At 43.4% G+C, this 22,141-nt stretch overlaps 1 protein-coding gene across 1 annotated transcript; it reads right to left on the minus strand.

The window, feature by feature from the left end:
- Window positions 1-1,540: 1,540 nt before the first annotated feature.
- ZC3HC1 (zinc finger C3HC-type containing 1) lies at window positions 1,541-22,141 on the minus strand. Its single transcript, XM_043589525.1, has 10 exons — window positions 21,922-22,141; window positions 20,306-20,417; window positions 15,556-15,706; window positions 14,933-15,016; window positions 9,298-9,425; window positions 7,518-7,672; window positions 6,224-6,467; window positions 4,970-5,182; window positions 4,097-4,303; window positions 1,541-1,970 (listed from the first exon to the last, which is right to left on the minus strand). Exons 1-10 carry the CDS (start codon window positions 22,065-22,067, stop codon window positions 1,902-1,904), a joined length of 1,509 nt encoding a protein of 502 aa, XP_043445460.1. The 5' UTR covers window positions 22,068-22,141; the 3' UTR covers window positions 1,541-1,901.

The raw sequence follows: 22,141 nt of genomic DNA on the forward strand, positions 1-22,141 counted from the left end.
ACTCACTTAGTCACCAGTCAGCAAAGGGCTTACCCCTGGGCCCAAAGGCTCATGTCCATGAACATTAGAGAGGTGCCCGGCAGTGTGCCCCTCGAAGGAGACCACGGGGCCTGACAAGGCACGCTCACGCTGAAGGCAAAAGAGCACCCCTACAGAATAACCTGGAAGCAGCCTCTCCTGGCCTCAGCCACTGACAGGGGCTTCATTCAGAAGAGATATCAACACTATTTACCCTTTTAAAAATTAGGATTGAAAAATGACAAATTAGAAAATCTGACATGCATTAAAAAAAAGGGACTCTCCTTCAAACTAAAGAGATTTATGTAACCCATGATCTTGAATTGGATCCTGGTTTAGACAAATCACATGTAAAAACATTCAGAATACCCAGGCATTTTGCATATGGACTGGGTATTAGATGATAAGAGATCGTTAATTTTCGTTGGGTAAAGAAAATAGAAAAAATGTATTTAGAGACGGAAACCGAAGTTTTAGCAGGGGCAGGATATTATGATGTCTTATTTTCTTTAAGATACTGGAGTATAAAAGTGAGTCCTACTTGGTCAAGCGTCTGACTTCGGCTCACGTCATGATCTCGCAGTTCGTGGGTTCAAGCCCCACGTCGGGCTCTGTGCTGACAGCTCAGAGCCTGGAGCCTGCTTCGGATTCTGTGTCTCCTCCTCATTCTGCCCCTCCCCTGCTCACTCTCTGTCTCTCAAAAATAAACGTTAAAAAATTTTTTTTTAAAAAGTGAGTCATAAAACAAACTACAGTTACTCAAAGAAAATATGACATTTCAGAGAAATGTCCCTTTATCAGTGTCCCTTTATCAGCTTTCACGGTCCCTTTATCAGGGGGCAGTCTTATTTAGACGGGGCAGGTCAGGGTCAATCTTCACCACAGAGACTGATGCTCACCAGCAGCAGTGAAGGAGCCTGGGGGAGTCCCCCTCGGGGGGAGCCATGTACCGGAAGGCATGTGGAGAGGGTGTCTCTCCTGAAGGACCTTCCTCCCTCACCTTGCCTATTGTTGTCAAAGTGAACAGAGAACACGAACAGCCTACCATTCACTGTAACACATCAGGAGATCTCCCGGTGACGTAACAAACCACTCTCTGGTTCAGAAATACCTCTTTGAGGGGCGCCTGGGTGGCTCAGTCGGTTAAGCGGCTGACTTCGGCTCAGGTCATGATTTCACGGTCCGTGAGTTCGAGCCCCACGTCGGGCTCTGTGCTGCCAGCTCAGACCCTGGAGCCTGTTTCAGATTCTGTGTCTCCCTCTCTCTGACCCTCCCCTGTTCATGCTCTGTCTCTCCCTGTCTCAAAAATAAATCAAGTGTTAAAAAAATTTAAAAAATTAAAAAAAAAAAAAAAAAAAAAAAAAGAAATACCTCTTTGATGAGAATCACAAGCAAATTTCAGGCTTTGCGGCTAATCTGAAAACGAAAATTTTGATTCTGCCTACTGCTCCACTGACGTGTGCTCAGTGTCTGCCTTGTTTATAACAGCCCAGAGGCAAGGAGGAACACAACTCGCCGGCAGTAAGAATCCTAATAAGCATTTTATTAACACATTCTGTCACATTCCTGGGACACAAGAGTCTTCACAACACCAGCCCGTACTGACAGACAGCAGAAGAGCTCAAGTGCTCGGTCCTCCATCTAGTTTAACAACCCCGCACTCCCTTAACAGAGCCAGGCTTGGCGTACTTCACCTGTCCAATCCCGGCACGGAAACAGGCTTCCCCTCAGGCAGACGGCAGACAGTGACGCTGCCTTTTACAAAGATGGGGGATCCTTGTGGTTAAACCGGGATGGAGAAATCCGCCGCCCAAAAGGGAATTCAGACTCTTGCTTCTCCAAGTCACTCATTCCGCTTCTCTCCAGGAAGGGCTGGAATATCTTCAGGATGAGCATAAGGATTCCCACTGCTGGAATATTCGGAATACCTTCCTTGATTTCTCAGAGAGACTCTATAGGTAGAAAAGCTCATTGTTAGAGATTAAATTCTTTTATAGAGATGAAAGACGGGTAACGGCGTTAAGGCTTCGTCTATAAATTCCTCCCACAGGGATCTAGGTACATCTAGAATTGAATAAAACCCATTTTATATTTCGTATTACTTTATATTGTATACATAACACACACCTAAAACCAGACTAAAAATCCGCGTTCTGTCACAAGACCGCTAACATACTCTGAGCCTCTAACACATGGCTCATGTCCTCCCTCCAAGTATCTTCGTCTGTCCTCATCTTTGTGAGGCTGACACTCCTGACCCACCATTAGTGCAGTGCACATATCCACCGGTTTCCGAATTGGCCCTAGTTCGTTATTTCTTGTGAACAAAGATTCACATTCATGTGATGCTTCACTGGGGTTAACAGTATAATTCAAGGCCAAGGAGTAAAAAAAATGACTCTTTAGAGCTTAAACTATGACCCTGGCCTTCTCAGCTTCATTTTTAGCCAGCAGAGCTAATAATAGGAAGACTCTCACCGCCACTTGATCATGCCTATGAAGTGATCTGAGATTCTGAGAAATGGTGTTACAGGGAGACAAAACAATTCACTAAAAGATAAAAGTTCTCAGTGAATCAGAACACGCTGATCTCTCAGCCTTTGAGAGGCACAATAAAGAGCACAGGGTCTCGATGAGAACATAAATAATAATCTAGCAGATAATCCATAAAGTTATCTCCAGTTTCTGACATCAGATGACATTTTCACTGTTTCCTCATCCTCTTTGTGGATGAATGTTTCAATAAAATAAAAGTCTCGGGGTGGGAGGTGGGGGTAGGGGGAGTTTGAGCTCTTACTAATGACCGAGGGGAATTTAGTTAATACGGCGACAACGTTAAAAGGAACTTAAGTGAAAAACAACGTAAGCTTTTTTCTAACATGAGGATCCTTTGTGTAGCCTCATTAAGCTCTGAACTTCCCAGTCACAGCAGCTGTGGGAAGGTTAAAAGACAAACCACCAAAAAGGATCTTAAAAGTCCTGGAAACCAGGGTCAATTATGAGGCCAACTTTTCCCACTACAAAAACAAAAAACCCCGTAAAAACCCTGTGGGATTTCTTGTTAGTAAGATAGTGACAGAGGGGAGTCAATAAAAACTTCCAGTACACTATTTCATGAAGATCTAGGCAGAAGAATTTACGTGCAGACATTTGTCTTCAGATAGCTTTATGTATTTTCAAAGGTTTTAAATTAGAAAAACGTAGATTTTCTTCCTGCGGAAAAACCTGGAAAGCCTTCATTTGTGTATTTAAAGGGTACAGATGTACATTCTCGGGCTCGCTATCGTTGTCCCCAGTAGAATCCCATGATCCTGCTGAGCCACGAACCTGGGACCACTTCTTCTGAACGTGTACCGGCAAGTATTATTTTACTTTGTCCTTGGAGGTTACGGAAATCAGAAATTATTCTATCTACACCGTGCTAAGAGGCAAATTTGGCAATGAGCCAGCAAAGGAAAGCGAACCCAGTTTCCGTGATTCCTTAATGCTTACCCTCCTGTCACTTCCATCCTTTACACACAGTAAACACGTGACCCGTCTTCTCAGCTGTCACGATGGATTTGCATTTACCCACATGTGCAGGTAGCAGCAGTCACTACTGCCGTGGCTTGCTGAGGCTCAGGGCACAAGTCTGGGGCTGTGGAACAGAGCCAAGTAACGTGCCCACCGTGAGGAATGAAATCGCAATCTTGGGGTCAGGGCACAGTACTCAGGCGGCTAAGCTAACTGGCCAGGCTCCAAATGCAAGTGACAGCAACTGATAGAAAAAGCAGCTGTTGTGCAACAGGAGGCCGGAACAGCTGCCTCATCATCTAGTTCTGGTTCTGTATTCCTTTTCTACTTTGAATCACTTTAGTTGAGAAGACAAAGCATTTACCAGAATTTGATGGAATGCCAAATGCTAAACTGCAGGAAGACTGAATCAGTTCCACGCCTGTTCTCCCGGACGAACCCGGACTCAGTCTAACCTGACTTATGAGAGCTGAGGGCAGGCAGGGTGCTAATTATAGGACCAGCCCCTGTTCCTCATCCCATAAACAGCGAGTGCTGCACACACAGAGGCAACGGCTTATCTCACCATGGAGTCTGTGTCAGCTGGCTGGCTGGACTGCTTGTGGGCCAAGAGGATGTTCAGCACGGCCTTCCAGCCTGGCTCTGCCGCGGCACTGGCATCTGCCTCAGTTCTGCCATCCTCCCTGGTATCCTGGCCAAATGTGACATTCACCCAAGGGCACCAGTCTCTGTGCTGAGAGGTGGGATCAAAGAAGCTTCGGGAAGATGTGTCCTGAGAGGAGGAAAAGAAACAGTGCCGATGAAGGGCAGAGGCCACGTCAATCCAGAGAGGCACTGCTGTGACTTGTCCAGTTCAGAATCTCACAACTGCCCACATTTCCAATTTGATGTCTCCTTTAAACACTGCCTGTGTCGGGGCACCCGGGTGGCTCAGCTGGTTAAGCATCTGACTTTGGCTCAGGTCGCGATCTCACGGTTCATGAGTTCAAGCCCCGCATCAGGCTTGCTGTTGTGAGTGCAGAGCCTGCTTGGGATCCTGTCTCCCTCACTCTCTGTCCCTCCCCAGCTCACGCTCTCTCTCAAAATAAATACACTTAAAAAAAAAAATTTGAACACTGCCTACGTAGTGCCCACTCTCTTTCCAAATTCTTTCATTCCCTTTGTGTTAAATCAACAGCACCTGATCAGGTATGTCCTCCCATCCCCCTGCCCGCCCCATGTGCGTGAAATAGTTACTACCTCTGCAGAATCCATTCCAAAGAACTGAAATGACAAACCTCTTCACGCTTTTTCCTTTTGGTCACCCAACTATCCCATCTTGAAACTTATTCACATTGTCTTCTCACAGCCACAGGACCACACCTGCTTCTCTGTACTATGCGGCGAGGGTCTGGCGTGCTATCTGCGCTCCACGACCTCTACACGCAGGTGGACTCACCGAGCTGCTAGAAGAGCAGAGGCGAGCCCGTTTGGCTCTCCGGAGAGGGCTAGATGGCACCTCCAGGCCAGTGCCGTCTCCTGTTCCCATACTTCGGGTCACAGGACGAGTTCTGGTGGTGGGGCTAGCAGCCTCTGGCTCAGGACGATCAACGGGACTAGAAGAGTCCCAGCTCCGAGTTCGGGAGACGATCGGGCCTGGGCTCCTTTCAGCCTGAAGGAAAGAAGAGGGAGGAGACGTACACCAATGATGGAAATGACTATGGTCAGAAGACGTATTTCTAGAAGCAGGTGCAAACAAATACGTCACAGTTTAAACTGTGAGAATTTACTTTCTGAACTGTCGACATATCTAAACTCTTCAAAAAATAAACGATTTTTATACAAAATCATGAATTTAGCTTCTGCGTTGCAACTGGTGAATAAAAACACGCGGTATTTTGATCACTGTGGTCAGAACTAAAGCTTCCCCACCTAAGTTAATCTCTAACTTTTCCACCACAACACTTTTGGCAAGAATGCTTTTTTTTTTTTTTTTAAATGTTCATTTATTTGAGAAAGTGTGAGAAAGCATGCATGAGCAGGGGGAGAGGCAGAGAAAGAGGAGGAGAGAATCCCAAGCAGGTTCCTCGCTGTCAGAACAGAGCTTGACGTGGGGCTTGGTCTCAAGAACCACTGAGAACATGACCTGAGCCAAAATCAAGAGTCGGAAGCTTAACCAACTGAGACATCCAGGCACCCCAAGAACGCTTGCTTACTTGCTTTATTATTTTAAATGTTTTTTTATTTTTGAGGGACAGAGCACGAGCAGGGGAGGGGCAGAGAGAGAGGGAGACACAGAATCGGAAGCAGGCTCCAGGTTCTGAGCTGTCAGCACAGAGCCTGATGCGGGGCTCGAACTCATGAATCCTGAGATCATGACCTGAGCCGAAGTCAGACGCTCAAGTTGGACTGAGCCACCGAGGCGCCCCCGAGAATGCCGCTTTTAAAAAGGCCACCCCGCGGCGCCTGGGTGGCGCAGTCGGTTAAGCGTCCGACTTCAGCCAGGTCACGATCTCGCGGTCCGTGAGTTCGAGCCCCGCGTCGGGCTCTGGGCTGATGGCTGGGAGCCTGGAGCCTGTTTCCGATTCTGTGGCTCCCTCTCTCTCTGACCCTCCCCCGTTCATGCTCTGTCTCTCTCTGTCCCAAAAATAAATAAACGTTGAAAAAAAAAAAATTTAAAAAGGCCACCCCAACAAGCCAAGTAAGTCTATACCTGCTCGGAGCCAGGGGAAAATGTGGCATCCTGACTCCGAGTCATCATCCTCCGAGGAGATTCAGGCACCAGAGGGAAGCGCTCTGCCCGCCCCTCAGGGCCTTGGATGGGGGAGCTGGTCAGGCCAAACGACGCATCCAGTTCAGTCATGGAAGACTCCATCTGCTGGAAGCCCCAGAGCCCCACCTTCCTCGTACACTGTGAACAGCTTATCAAGGAGAGCTGCATGGGTTCCAGAGAAGAACTAGGTAGGAACAGAAAAGAGAGTTTTCTCAAAAGGTAACACTTCCAAGGGACTAAGTGTAATCATTTGTGAGAATGCTTTATCTCATCAAATAAGTCTCTGGAACAGTCCAGTGGATTGGGAATCATGGCATCTTGAGGCCCCTGTCCTCTGATCTCAGGACCCCAACTCCAGTGTCGCTCACAAAGTTCCTACAGAAAGATCTAATGGTCTTGGTGTCATCTCGAAGGCAAGACTACATTAAAGGTTATTTTATAAATTTCTTCTGTTCCTTTTAAATGAAAATATTCCTGGGGCACCTGGCTGGTTCAGTCAGAAGAGCATGTAATTTTTGATCTCAGGGTCTTGAGTTCAAGCCCCACAATGGGTGTAGAGATAACTTAAATAAACTTTAAAATAAACAAACAAACCTTAAATAAAAAATATTCCTTGATCTATCAAAGAATGAGTAGTTAAGGTAAATCAAGATTGGTTCAAACAGTGTTTTGGTTTTTTAATATTTTATTTTTAAGTTATCTCTATACCTAACAGGGCTGGAACTCATAATCCTGAGATCAAGAGTTGAATGCTCTACCGACTGAGCCAGCCAGGTGTCCCAGTTCCAACAGTTTTCTATCTCAGAGGCAGTCTATGCTAAATTGAGCAGCTGGAATAGAAATACCAACATGGAGGCTCAGAGGACTCTGGCTGACATTTCCTTTGGTAGTTTTTATGAACTCAACTGATTTTTCTTCCTTTCTATAAACAGAAAGGAGCTTCACTGCTTACAGGAGCACAAATTCCCAGCTGGGAAGCGATAGTAAAACAAAAACAAAAACAAAAACAAAAACAAAAACAAAAACCAAAGTTCAGGTGTGTCCAAGAATTCCCGCGTTCTAATTCTGGAACTGTTACTGATTCTTATCATCCCCTCACCACCCTCTTAGGTTTTCTTTGTCTGCTTTTCTGACAGGAAAGCACCATGTGATCTACAAATACTATCAGTGACTGATGTAAACCAGTGTATGACGGTGTCAAAGTTCATGTCACCCTGCAAATTCACTGACTGACCTGCATGCCCAGCCGCACAGAGAGAGGACACAGGCAGTGACGTGGACTTGGATGTCTGAGCCTAATTTGCTTACAGCTTTTCTCTCATCCGTTCGGTGATCAAGTTCGTCTTCAAGCAGGTGCAGGAGAAGACTGATCTTGTCTTCTGTCAAGCACTATAAAGGAACCAAGGTTCCTTAAATTAAATGTCCAACCACAAAAATGACATATAACGATGTACTTAGATGGTACAACGCAAAAATCATGAAAGAAGTGCCAAACACGAAGACAATTCTCTTCATTACGGAAGGCTTACTTCCAGGACAGGGCTAAGGTATTACAAACCTTTCTGAATTGCTCTGAATCTACCGACTGAGAAAGGTAGCAGTTTTCCTAGAACTACTAAATCTTTTCTTAGTACTAATTTGTTTTCAATTTACCAATTGCAGGGGCACATGGGTAGCTCGGTCAGTTGGGCGCCCAAGTCTTGATTTTGGCTCAGATCATGATTTCACGATTCATGGGACTGAGTTCCCTGTTGGGCTCCAAGCTGACGTGAGGAGCCTGCTTGGGATTCTCTCTCTCCTTTCAGCCCCTCCCCCACCTCGCTCTCTCAAAATAAATAAATTAACTTAAAAAAAATCAATTTACAAGAGTGCCTTGGTGGCTCAGTCCTTTAAGCACCTGACTCTTGATTTCAGCTCAGATCATGATCTGACCATTGGGGAGATCGGGTTCTGCACTGACAGTGAGAAGCCTCCTTGGGGTTCTCTTTCTCCCTCTCTCTCTGCCCTTCCCCTGCACGTGCACTCTCTCTCGCAAAAAAAGATACTTACCAATTGCGGATTTTCTCTCAAACCTCTACACTTCAAACCAAAATAGGAAAAACAGATTACTATTTATATCTTGACCTGACCCTAAATTTACTTCTTGACAAAATGAGAACTTACCAAGGTCTTTATTTTTGTACTAAGAATAATAAAGAACTGACAAGGTGAACAAAAAAGCTGCCTTGGCTAGGGACAAGGGACATTTATAACAGGCACAGAGGGTAACACTTCAGTTAAAATCCAAATGGCCTCGCAACTTGAAGAAGCAAAATAATAGCTACTATTTCCTACAGTAAAGCTTGTCTCCAGAGTGTGTGCAGGGCGATGAAACAGGACACTAGATAGGGACACTAAAGATAGGGCAGAGCGGGGCGCCTGGGTGGCGCAGTCGGTTAAGCGTCCGACTTCAGCCAGGTCACGATCTCGCGGTCTGTGAGTTCGAGCCCCGCGTCAGGCTCTGGGCTGATGGCTCGGAGCCTGGAGCCTGTTTCCGATTCTGTGTCTCCCTCTCTCTCTGCCCCTCCCCCGTTCATGCTCTGTCTCTCTCTGTCCCAAAAATAAATAAATGTTGAAAAAAAAATTAAAAAAAAAAAAAGATAGGGCAGAGCATTTCTAATTTCTACTCACAGGGGAGAAGGGAGTTTATAACTTCTGGAGTATTTTCTTTGGGAAATGATAAGCAATAAACCATACGAAGTCACACTTCAGTATCTTCTGTTAAACAGTTTAAGTAACAACTCAAGATAAAATTGAATGTATGCCATTTAAAGAATATCTAGAAGTTTCGAGGGAACCATTTACTTAACTGTCAATAGCTGCCCTTCTAGCAGAGACTGAAAAAGTCCAGTTGAGGGGCAAACAACTAGCTCTCTTCACAGCAATCTGAATCCTCTGGTCATTTAAGGAAATGCTTCACGTACAAGTGCTAGTGACAACTGAAGACCGCTGTAGGCTCGCTAAGGAAAACTCACCATAGTTTTCAAGTCCTCTGGCCTCAGGGAAGGAAGCTGAAGGTCCAAGTGACAAAGGCTTTGAAAACGATCTAGGAACTCGCTAACAAGAACAGCAGGCTCATCCAACGGCAACATCCCAAATCGATCTGCGGACAAGGTAAACTGGAAGATCATGTTGGCGTAAATGGTAAAAAGTCAAAGACGTGTATGGAACGGCAGGGGACAGGTACTGATAAAACTGATCAAGCGCTTGAAGATATTAAGAATTATTGACTTTTTTTTTTTTGACAGAGCTGTGATGTTTTTGTGAATATGTGTAAAAAAGATTTCTCGAGAAAGGTTTCTCAGAAGCAGTCAGGTCTAAGCTGAATTTGAGACCAACAACAGTGTGCAAAAGCAAAGGCCCAAAGGATGGGACGGGTGCGGAGTTTCTCAACAGTTTCGCGGGACTGGAACCCAGTGCGCCTGTGGGGAAAGTAGTAGGAGACGGGGTTGCAGTGTGGAGAGTAACTAGACCACGATTTTACTAATGTATGGGAAGAGAAATTGCCGAAAAGATTTTTTTTTTTCAACGTTTATTTATTTTTGGGAGAGAGAGCATGAACGGGGGAGGGGCAGAGAGAGAGGGAGACACAGAATCGGAAACTGGCTCCAGGCTCTGAGCCATCAGCCCAGAGCCCGACGCGGGGCTCGAACTCCCGGACCGCGAGATCGTGACCTGGCTGAAGTCGGACGCTTCGCCGACTGCGCCACCCAGGCGCCCCCGAAAAGATTTTTTTAAAGGAGGAAGTGATATTATAGATAATATGCAGTAGTTTAGAGTAGAGATCATAAAGGGCCAGCTGGGATGCAAAAAAAAAAAAAAGCTTAGCAGACATTGAAGTGACCTAAGGTAATAATCCCTGCAAGATACTGGTGGCATAAAGATGGAGAGAAGGAGCATCCATGTTATAAAACTCTTAATGATCAATGACACTTCACACTGTAAGAAAAATAGGGCATAGTAATATATAGTGTTAAACTGGGATAATGATATCAACTCCTGATGTTAAATAGAAATCTAGCAGTGATGGTTTCACAAGCCCACAAGTATGTCACAACTTACCAAACCGTATACCTAAATATGCACATTTTATGTCAATTATTCCTCAATAAGGCTGTTTAAAAAATGAGGGGGGGGGGGGTTCTGGGTGGCTCACGCAGTTAAGGGTCCAAATCTTGATTCTGGCTCAGGTCAATGATCTCACAGCTATGAGATCGAGCTCCATGTGGGGCTCTGTGCTGGGTCAGACTCTGAGCTGGGCACGGAGCCTGCTTAAGATTCTCTCACTCGCCCTCTGCCCCTGCCCCGCTTGCCCACATATATGCGTGCTCCTGCTCTCTCAAAAAAATAAACAGAAACAGAAAAAAGAAAAGAAAGCACACCCAGGTGGCTCAGTCAGTTAAGCGTCCAACTTTGGCTCAGGTCATGATCTCAGTTTGTGAGTTCAAGCCCCGCATCAGGCTTTGTGCTGGCAGTACAGAACCTGCTTGGGATCCTCTGTCTCCCTCTCTCTCTGCTTCTCCCCTGGGTAACCTCTCTCTCTCAAAAATAAACATTAAAAAAAAAAAAAAAAGGAAGAAAAAAATCTCTTTTCCAGTTTTATTACTAAGAGGTACAGGGGCACCTGGGTGGCTCAGTTGGTTGAGCGTCTGACTCTCGATTTTGGCTCAGGTCATGATTTCACGGTTCATGAGTTCAAGCTCCACGTCGGGCTGTGTGCTGACAGTGCAGAGCCTGCGTGGGATTTTCTCTCTCACCCCCCACCCTCTGTCAAAATAAATAATAAATAAAAACTTAAAAAAAAAAAGAGAGAGATACAAAAGTAGTTAACAATAGCACTTTTGTCCGCCATTTATTGTATCATTAACAACAGATTTTGGTCTCTAATATTATTAAATATTATCAAACTATTTAAACTTGTTGCCAGTAACCAAATATGTCAAAAATATATGCCATCAATTTAAAAAGATGTATCATTTTACAAGGAATGTCTGATTATAAAAAACTAAGATCAACAAAAAAGGTATGGACTTTACAAAATCAAGTGAGGTTTAACAATAAAAATAAAACATGTTCTGATGACCAGTGGCTCAGGTTTGACAAAACTTAGGAGAAAAAAACAGATCCCAATGTCCTTCTGATCACCTTCCAATTTAGGGTTTGGTCTGATCCCTACAATGCTAAGAAAATACTAGTAAAAATTGATGAAGGCAAAAGAGCAAACAGAAGAAATTAAACCCATCATGTAAATGTTTTAACATGAATTAAAATATGTTTTATAACTAACATATGTGAGTATTTGGTCTACTTCAGTGTTTGATATGTTCAAAATAATCAGTCTAGTAAATTAGTAATTATAATTGTTATAATTTGAAATGTTTAAAGGGATTTAGTTTTGTTTGTAAATACTGGTAAATGTTAGAAAAAAATTACCTACAAAACTGTATTTATTAGATATGCTTAATAAATAAAAGCACTAAAAGTACAGATAGCTGTCGGTGTTCCTTTCTTCACACTAAAGTCTCTTGAACGTGAAAGAACCGAACCAAGGGATGATATAACTGAAAGGTCACATTTCAGATTTGGGAGGTAGGATGGATAGGACCAGGTGGTGACAACAGGGAAGAGCATCTAAGGTGACTTCCAGGTTTCTGGCTAGGACAACTGGTGGGGGGGGGGGGTGTCAGTACCATTTACCAAGATGGAGAACATAGAAGATGAGAAGCAAGTTCTAGGTATAAAATGAAGCATTCAGTTTTGTATATGTCGAATTCCAGGTCTGCAGCGGATATTACATGGAAATGTTTGGAAGGCAGCTGGAAATGAGTCAAGCTCAAAAGAGAGGTCTGGATAGGAGTTAAAGGTATGCAAGTAGGTGGCAGCTGAAGCTACGAATAGGACCAAGAAAGCTGAGTGTGTGTAGTACCAAGAGGCAGGAACCACCAGCAGGGTCCTGGGCGGATCCTAGAAACCTGGACAGAGCACACGGAGAGACGATTCACATCCTCAAGGAGCGAATGTGGTTGTACTATCCAGAGAAATAGCTGGGCCAACAGCAGAAACTTCTGTTACCACGACCTTCACTTTACAACGTTATTTCTTGGGTCACCTGAGTGGTCAGTTGGTTAAGCGACCGACTGTGGCTCAGGTCATGATCTCGCAGTTTGTGAATTCAAGCCCTGCATCAGGCTCTGTGCTGACAGCTCAGAGCCTGGAGCCTACTTCGGATTCTGTGTCTCCGCCTCTCTCTACCCCTCCCCTGCTCATGCTCTGTGTCTCTCCATCTCTCGGTAACAAATAAACATTAAAAAAAAATTTTTTTTAAAAATGTTATTTCTTGGGGTGCTTGGATGGCTCAGCTGGTTGAGCGTCTGACTTCGGCTCAGGTCACGATCTCCCAGTTCGTGGGTTCAAACCCCACGTCGGGCTCTGTGCTGACAGCTCAAAGTCTGAAGCCTGCTTCGGATTCTGTGTCTCCCTCCCTCTCTGCCCCTCCCCTGCTCATGCTCTGTCTGTCTTTGTCTCTCAACAATAAATAAATGTTTTTTTAAAAAAAAAGTTTAAAAAAAACCCTGTTATTTCTCGGAGCACCTGGGTGGCTCAGTCGGTTAAGCATCTTACTCTTCCTTCCGGCTCAGGTCACAGTCTCACAGTCTGTGGGTTCAAGCCCTGCATCAGGAGCGGAGCCTGCTTGGGATTCTCCCTGCCCCTCCCCTGCTCACTCGCTCTCTCAAAATAAATAAAAACCTAAAAAATTAAAAAAAAATCATTTCCTAATAGTCCCTTTCTATCACCTGTTCATCTATCAGTAGATGGCACTCTATGAACATTTTCAATCTATTTTTTTTTTCTTCTTAGTGGTTATTCATGGAATATTCCCAGGTGTCAATGACCCTGGAATTAGCCTGAGTTGTCCTACTGAAATAATAAAAAGTATACCTACTTTTTGGCACTAATGTCTGGTCAAGCATTAAGTTTTGCACCTGGTCTTGGTGAGCCCTCCAGAAGGCTCTGCTGTAGAAGTTACTCACTCAGCAGGAATATGCCCATGTGACCAGTAAAATATTTAAAACTCCCACTTGTGACTACATTTTGGGCTCCCTCATTCTGAAGCATTTTGTGCATACAACACTTAAGAGTCTTTAAGAGTCCAAGATACTATTGGGGCACCTGGCTGGCTCAGTTGGTAGAACACACGGCTCTTGATCACAGGGTCATGAGTTCAAGCCCCACATTGGGCATGGAACCTACTTAAAAAAAAAAAAAAAAGAGTATAGATACAATTAAAAAGAAAAACAACTAAAAGAACTTTAAAAGACATGAAAATATTGGGATGCCTGGGTGGCTGAGTAGGTTGAGCATCTGACTTCGGCTCAGGTCATGATCCCTGGTTTGTGAGTTTGAGCCCTGTGTCAGGCTCTGAGCTAAGAGCTCGGAGTCTAGAGCCTACTTCGGATTCTGTGCCTCCCTCTCTTTCTCTGATCCCCCCCCCACCTTGCTTGTGCTCTGCCTCTGTCTCAAAAATAAACGTTAAAAAAAAATTGAATTAAAAAAATATGAAAATATTAGCAACTGCATCACCGTAGTATTTTTCACAAAACAACTTCTAAATCAAGATCCTAAGACCAGTAACAAAGGAGCTATCATGTATTTTATAAGGCAGGGCATTCTAGAGTATGAGGCTTCATAAAATTCCTGTCTCTTTGCCTAAGTATAAATTTTGAGACCATAAAGTAAACATATCCTGCTGTTAGTTTCACAGAATACATAGTCAGATTCACTCTAAGGTAGCTTAGTTTTTTAAAAAAGTAATGATTAAAGTCAATAACTCAAGTGAAGACAATCACAAATTCACGAGATTCAAGAGACGGCGCCTTGCCAAGGCCCTTATAGAGGCGGTCTTTGGCTTCAATGCTGTTGTTTATATTGTGTCACTTCACTGGGACAAATTATACATTGGTAATCACTCTCATTTGGCTTCCCGTGAGTTGGTTTTAGGAACCGAACCCCAACTCCATTTAACTGCCACAGTTAGTGCACCAAAGGAAGCCTGGGGAGAACATGGGATTGCTTGCTATGGAGGGCAAAGCAGAGAGTTTGAAAGCAGATAAAACCACAGTTTTGCCTCCTCACCAGTTGGTTTTAAGATTTCTGATTCTGGGTGCCGGGGTGGCTCAGTTAGTTGAGTGACTGACTCTTGATTTCAGCTTGGGTCATGATCCCAGGTTCGTGGGATCGAGCCCCGTGTCAGGCTCTACATTGAGCCTCCTTTTTTTTTTAATTCTCTCTCTCCCTCTCTCCCTCCCTCCCTCCCTCCCTCCACCCAAAGATCTCTGATTCTGTTTCCTCACTTAAAAAACTGTGTTGGTAATCTACCTCCCAGGGCCCCTGTGAGAATTAAATGGGATAATGTATGCATGGCTAAGCTGTCAAATGCCCTTAATAAAGTTAAGTAATAACCTAACAAGTAAATGAATGTAAATTCTTCTTTAAAAGCCCAAATAGGAAAAAATGAAACTTCAAAGACTAGATTTTCACAAAGAAACAGACAATATTAGAAATGCAACAACCAAGAAGGGATGGTCAATGGGAAATCTTGGAAATAAGTACCTGGGGAGGGGCTGTCTGGCCAGAAACAGAACTTCTCATGGGCGGTGCACAAGGCTTTCTTCAGCTCAGCACATCGGTCTTTATCTGAAACCCACACAGGCAGCAGTGCCTTAGAAAACACTATATGGATTCAAAACCTAATGACTAAGAACCTTTAAGAGTGTAGATAGAATTAAAAATAAAAATGACTAAGATAATTTTAGAAGATATGAAAATACTAGCAACTGCATCATCTTAATATTTTTCAGAAAACAAGTTCTAAGTCAAGATCCTAAGGTCAGTAACAGTATTATGTATCTTATAAGGCAGGGCGTTCTAAAGCACGAGGCTTCAGAGAAGTGCCTTGTCTCTTTGCCTAAGTATAAATTTTGAAACCATAAAGTAAATATACTCTGCTGTTAGTTTCCCAGAATACAGAAAGTCAGGTTCACTCTAAAGTAGCTTAGTTTTAAAAAACAGTAGTAACTGAAGCTAATAATTAGGACAAAGACAATCACAGATTCGCCTTGCTATATGTAACAGTACACATTTTTTGATCAAACACAAGTGACTGGTCTTCTTAGAAAACCAGTCTAATATATCTTTGAAAATGGAGGAAAACGTAATTTGTACTTTATACTTACATCTGTCAAAATCAAAAGCTGGTTGTAAACTGGCACAGAGAAAAGCCTGACAGCTGGAACACTTGAGCATATCACATTCAACTGTGACCCAGCCGTACTTTGCACAGACAAGTGGAGACAGCTCAGAGGGCTTACCTGCCCATTTCAGAGAGTATTCATGTTAAGAAAAACAATGCTGCAAGTATATTAAGATGAGTAAGAAATGAAAACTTTAACTCATTCTTTACATATATAGGAATAAACACGTTAGATTAAGAGGAAAAGCAAGTAAGGAAAGTTTGGAAAACTAATTTTTACTTTTTTATTTTTTATTATTTTGAGAGAGAGAGAGAGACAGAGAGAGAGAGAGAGAGAGAGAGAGAGAGAGAGAGAGAGAGAGAATCCCAAGCAGGCTCCATGCTCAGTAAAGAGGCTGACATGGGGCTTGATTCCAAAACCTGGGATCATGATCTGAGCCGAAATCAAGAGTTGGATGCTCAACCGACTGAACCATCCAGGCACCCTGAAAAACTATTTTTAAAGCACAGGCAGGGCGCCTGGGTGGCTCAGTTGGTTAAGCCTCTGACTTCAGCTCAGGTCATGACCTCATGGCTCATGGATTCATGCCTCACGTCGGGCTCTGAGCTGACAGCTTAGAGCCTGGAGCCTGCTTCAGATTCTGTGTCTCCCTCTCTCTCTCTCTGCCCCTCCCCTGCTTGTGCTTTGTCTCTCAAAAATAAATAAATGTTAAAAAAAAATTTTTTTTAAAGCACAGGCACATACTTCACAGAACAATGGAAGTCATTTGAGTAATAACCAGAGGGAAAAAATTTTGAACTTTTCCTCTACAAAGCCCTATGTATTCTACATGTTTAAAATGTTGATGCTGGGGCGCCTGGGTGGTTCAGTCGGTTAAGCGACCGACTTCAGTTCAGGCCATGATCTCGCGGTCCGTGAGTTCGAGCCCCGCATCGGGCTCTGTGCTGACAGCTAGGAGCCTGGAGCCTGTTTCAGATTCTGTGTCTCCCTCTCTCTGACCCTCCCCTGTTCATGCTCTGTCTCTCCCTATCTCAAAAATAAATAAACGTTAAAAAAAAAAAATTAAAAATAAATAAATAAATAAATAAATAAAATGTTGACGTTATTAATGGTTGTGGGGTGGAATACAGAAGCCATTCCCTTTCACTTATTGTGAAATACTAGAGATTTAAAAACACTTGTAGGGGCGCCTGGGTGGCGCAGTCAGTTAAGCGTCCGACTTCAGCCAGGTCACGATCTCGCGGTCCGTGAGTTCGAGCCCTGCGTCAGGCTCTGGGCTGATGGCTCGGAGCCTGGAGCCTGTTTCTGATTCTGTGTCTCCCTCTCTCTCTGCCCCTCCCCCGTTCATGCTCTGTCTCTCTCTGTCCCAAAAAAAAAAAAAAAAAAAAAAAAAAAAACAAAAAACGTTGAAAAAACACTTGTAAAAGTACAGGGATATGCCTCAGCAATAAGGATGGTAAAAGTCAAACAAGCAGAAATATTTTCTGCCACTCACCTATGCTCTTTTATTGTACCATGTTTGCTTTTACATTCTAAAGAACAGTCAGTAAAATTAATAATGATAATATTCTTCATTATTTCCCCTGCCCAAAATTTGATTATTATGAACTAATGTGTGCACGTAGTCTATGTGTGTTAAACAGGCTGAGAGTACCCACAGCATCTAGAAGTATGCGTTTGGGAAAATGTCCTAAAACATTTATTGATCTTTAAAACTCAATACTCAACATTTTACCTAAAGAGCTCTATTTTACAGAGCACGCACGCGCGCACACACACACACACACACACACACCAACACACACATAACACATGAAAGAAGATGCAGGAAAGTTCTATATTTTTATAAGGGATACAGGAATTTGAAAACATTCTAATATTAGCAAAAGGACTGAAGCCTAGAAAACAGAATTTAGATACAGATGTTAAAGGAGTTGGCATCACCTAAAATAAAAGTAACAGAATTACTTAACTGGCTAAGTGAAAGAAATGATTATCATACCCAAAGCGGTGGTCAATTTATATCCAATGAAAACAAAAAAGAACAAAGGACAAGGTTCCTTTGCAGAAAATGAGGAATTAGTCCAAGGTATGGCAGTAGATGATTAAAATACCTTCCTCTTCCTGAGAAATTTAGTCGGAGAGCCATCAAGTGGTGAGCAAGGAGAACAGCCAGGAGGGGGAGGGAGGCAGTTCAGCACAGGGTGTCAGAACCCAAGTTGGGTAAAGAGGGGCTGCACCTTGAGGTGTTGGGAGTCAAGTGGAGTGTAAAGAGAATCTCTACAGGGCCCCCACTCACCAAATCAGGGATAACTGTAATATCAAAACATATAATGATAGTAACAGATTAAAATCCACTGAAAAAGCAGCCCATGCTGCTACAAATAAATTACATAAAGTTTGATGAGGAATGGGATATTTGCATATTTTCAAAGCACTTCTGCACAAAACACTTTTTTTTAATGTTTGTTTATTTTTGAGAGCTAGAGAGAGAGAGAAAGAGCTAGAGCAGGGTAGCGGCAGAGAGAGAGGGAAACAGAATCCGAATCATGCTCTAGGATCCCAGCTGTCAGCACAGGGCCCAACTCGGGGCTTGAACACACGAACTGCGAGATTATGACCTGAGCCTGGGAGGTACCCGCCCCCGCCCTACTTTTTAATTACAAAAGAAGTGTTACAATGGAAAAGATGGGCAAAGATGGGCAGACACTCCCTAATCAAGTGATCAAAGTGATTATCACCAGGAAAGGGATAAATCAAATTCATGTGCCACCTGACAGGATACAGTGAGAACACAGCACCATTCTGTGATATTCCTAAACTACTTGAATCTAACTATAAGGAAACATCAGATGGATGTGAATTGAGGTACTCTCTACAAAACTACTGGCCTGTAATCTTCAAAAGTATCACGATCATGAAATTCAAGGAAAAACAAGAATCTCAACTGGATCCTTTTGCTATAAAGAATATTATTAGGGGGTACTTGGGTAGCTTAATTAGTTGAACATCCGACTCTGGATTTTGGCTCAGGTCATGATCTCATGGTTCGTGAGTTCGAGATTGGGCTCTGTGCTGACAGCAAAGCACAGAGCCTGCTTGGGACTCGCTCTCCCTCTCTCTCTCTGCCTCTCCCCTGCTCACTTTCTTTCTCTCTCTCTCAAAATATTTAAACTTAAAAAGAAAAAAAGAATATTATTACGACAACTGATGAAATGACTGGGGTCTGAGGGTTGGATGGCAGTAATTTATTATGTGAAATTTCCTGATTTTGATGGCTGCATTGCAGTTACGTAGGAAAAAAGTCCTGGTGTGTAGGAAATATCTGGGGGTAATGAGGTATCACTTTGGCAACTTACTTAAAGGTAGCTTAGAAAGGAAGTTCTTTGTAACCTGTGCAACCTTTCTGCAAGTCTATAATCGTTTTATATTTTTAAAAAATCACTCTAGTGAATAGAAAAGGGCACAAGTGATGCGATGTCACCTGTGAGACTAGGTTACAAAAAGAGTTTAGCTTCTGTCTTGCTCTCTTTCACTTGCACACTCCGATGGAAGCCAGCTGCCACGTTTTGTGAACTGTCCCTGTCAATAGGCCCATGCTGCAAGGTACACAGGGAGGTCTCTACCCGAGAGCCACTATAGAGCTGAAGCCCTCAATCCAGTAGCTCGTGGGTGAGCTTGGAAATGCATCTTTTCTTAGCAGAGCCTGGAGATGACTGCAGCCTGTGAGGAACCCTGAGCCACAGGACCCAAGTAAGCCATGCCCAGATTCCTGACCCACAGAAATTGTGACAAAAAATGTGGTTTTTTTTAATGTTTATTTATTTTTGAGAGAGGGTGAGTGAGCGGGAAAGTGGCAGAGAGAGAGGGAGGCAGAGGATCCAAAGCTGGCTCTGTGCTGACAGCAGGGAGCCCAATGGGGGGGGGGGGCTCAAATTCATGAATCATGAGATCATGACCTAACCTGAAGTCGGATGCTTAACCTACTGAGCCACCCAGGCACGCCCCATGTTTGTTGTTTTCAGCCACTAAGTTTTAGTGTAATTTGCTATACAACAGATAACTAATATATAGGGGAAAATCCAGAAAGAGACAGGAAGTGTAGTATACATAGCCTCATGCTATAATCCTGGCTCTGCCATTAGCTAGCAGGCTGACCATAGGCAAGTCACATAACCTACCTGAAACTGTTTCCTCTTCTGTAAATGAGTATAATAATGATACCTATTTTCACGGGTTTAAGGTGAAGACTGAATGTGATAATATACATGAAAACACACCACATACAAATGTTAGTTACTATTCCTTTTCCTCTCAAGCTCTTAGTGTTTTCTTCTGCAAAAAGAAAAGGTCAGAGGCACTTGGGTGGCTAAGTTGGTTGAGCATTTGACTCTTGATTTTGGCTCAGGTCATAATCTCGAGGTTCGAGAGTTGGAGCCCCATACTGGGCTCTGCACTGACAGTGCAGAGTCTGCTTGGGGTTCTCACTCTCTCTCTCTCTCTCAAAATAATTAGTTAACGAAACAACAAAAGCAAAGGCCAGATCATCTCAAATATCCCTTTGAGGAATAACATTTTATGATGCTAATTTTCCTATAAAATATCTTACCAAGTTTAATTCTTTTTTTTTCCCCAACTTTAATTCTTAAATTTACAACATCAAAATAAGTGCTGTTATTTCTCGTTCCAGGAGCGGAAAGTGCAACTCACGTGAACTAATAAAGAAGGATATAGAAAATGTTTCCACCCTGCTAAAGAAGGCTTCTTTGCTTGTAGATTCCAATGGCGGCTGTTCCGCTTGGGGTGACCCATTAACTGAGGGGAATGTGGCAGATGTGTCCTTCCTAAAATAAAGTGGCAGAACTCTCAGAAATCTTTCACAGCATCACTTTGCCTAAACATTTCGCATCTCGCTTCTCGGCACATCACAGCGTCAATCACGCCACGCTGGATTTTAACCTTTCTAAAAATCATTTCAGTAATGTCATTCCTCTGCTTAAAATTATTAATTAGCTTCACAATAATTATTAAGTAGAATCCAAATTCGTCAGTCTGGCATTCAAATTTCTTTACTGTTCGTTCATATATAAGTTTCAAGTAATTTCTACCTCCACAGTGCTCCACTAATCCTATACCGGAGAACTTCTAGCTCACTTACTGTTCTCCAACAGTATTTCACACAACTTTAGTAAACACAAAATGAGACTCAAAGCTTCTATACATTACAAATTTGAGCCACCTTACAAATTAAACTCCTTTAAACACAGAGAAAAATCATTTTGATAGTTTTCTGAGTCGACCATTGATACCCACTCTCCCAAAACAGAGTTTCAGAATTCAAATCAAAGTAAAGATCTTTGGGCAATTTCATGAAAAAAATTCAGGGAGGAAAAAACCCAACAATACAATTATCTATTTTTAGTGAAAGGCATTTCAACAGCACCTGGAAGGGGTAGAGGGAGGAATCCTTGAGGACAAAAATCATCTTAATAAAAACAGGATGACAGCAGCTATTATAACTCGAAAGATATAAACTCATTCTAGGAATCTTTCTCAGAGAGCCAGCCTCAGGGAGGTGCGGTTCTTGAAAGAAATTCAGAGGATCCATAAACTTGGATGAGAAAAAAGTGACGTTTATTTTATTAACCTCTAGCTGAAATTCAGCACTTCCTTCAAATACGAATGAAGGTACTAAAAAAACCCTCACAAAACATAGTAGCATCAGCAGTACTTATGAATTTGTCACCAGTGGAAATCACAGGCATTTTGTCACATTACGGTTGCTGAACATGTTGTGAAATATCACTTATGCCCATGATTACTTCAAAATTATGGTAAATAATAGACTTATTACTAGAGATTACTTAACTTTCCAGTAATGAAGCATGTTACTGCACTTTTTTTCTTTTACTATCTTGATAACCGCATTCTAAAGTAATTGGTCCCCTTTATGTTGCTAAGCACTTTATTTTATGCATTTAAAAATATTCTGAGAAGGGATTCATAAGCTTTGCCAGGCTGCCAAAGGTGTCTAAGGCTCAAAAAAGATTAAGAAACCCCACTAACAGATGTCAGGTGCATATTCAGTTAGCAGTCGCCTTTTTTTCCCTTCCGCCCCCAACCCGTTTTATAGCAAAATGTCGCCCGTGGTGCTGAAAGCAGTACATCCCGAGACTAAAACCGAGTAAACGTAGTAAACCCGGTCTCTTTCAGATCCCGGGACGTTGCCAACCCTACAGACAAAAGTGCGGACCCAGAGGATTCCCCCCACCCCCCGCCCCGGGCCCGCGTTCCCCAAACCCTCTCCAACCCGCCGGCGCCGGACCCAGGGTGGACTCGTGAACTCACGCTTCGGCGCCTCCTTCTTCTGGAGCAATCCCCTCATCTATCAGCTGCCTGACTTTTTGGGGCGTCCCTTCTGGGGAGCGAATAACCGCACCCCAATTCTTTTCAAGCCCCGCGGCAAACGCCTGCCCCTCACTGGGCGCCGCCATCTTGGTCCGTTGCCGACTTGCTTCCCCGCGGGCTTGAAGGCTCAGGAACTTCCGTTCTGCGCGGTTAAGATCCT

The sequence above is a fragment of the Prionailurus bengalensis genome, chromosome A2, assembly GCF_016509475.1.
Source record: "Prionailurus bengalensis isolate Pbe53 chromosome A2, Fcat_Pben_1.1_paternal_pri, whole genome shotgun sequence".
Lineage (NCBI taxonomy): Eukaryota > Metazoa > Chordata > Mammalia > Carnivora > Felidae > Prionailurus > Prionailurus bengalensis.

Bases quoted from the DNA above. Each gene is read 5' to 3' on its own strand.
- ZC3HC1 (XM_043589525.1), bottom strand. From the start codon at position 22,067: ATGGCGGCGCCCAGTGAGGGGCAGGCGTTTGCCGCGGGGCTTGAAAAG. The intron at 6,468-7,517 runs GTCAGTCAGTGA...GTTCCTACCTAG, and splicing joins CTGTGCGGCTGGGCATGCAG to TTCTTCTCTGGAACCCATGC. The intron at 5,183-6,223 runs GTATAGACTTAC...TCTTTCCTTCAG, and splicing joins TTTCCCCTGGCTCCGAGCAG to GCTGAAAGGAGCCCAGGCCC.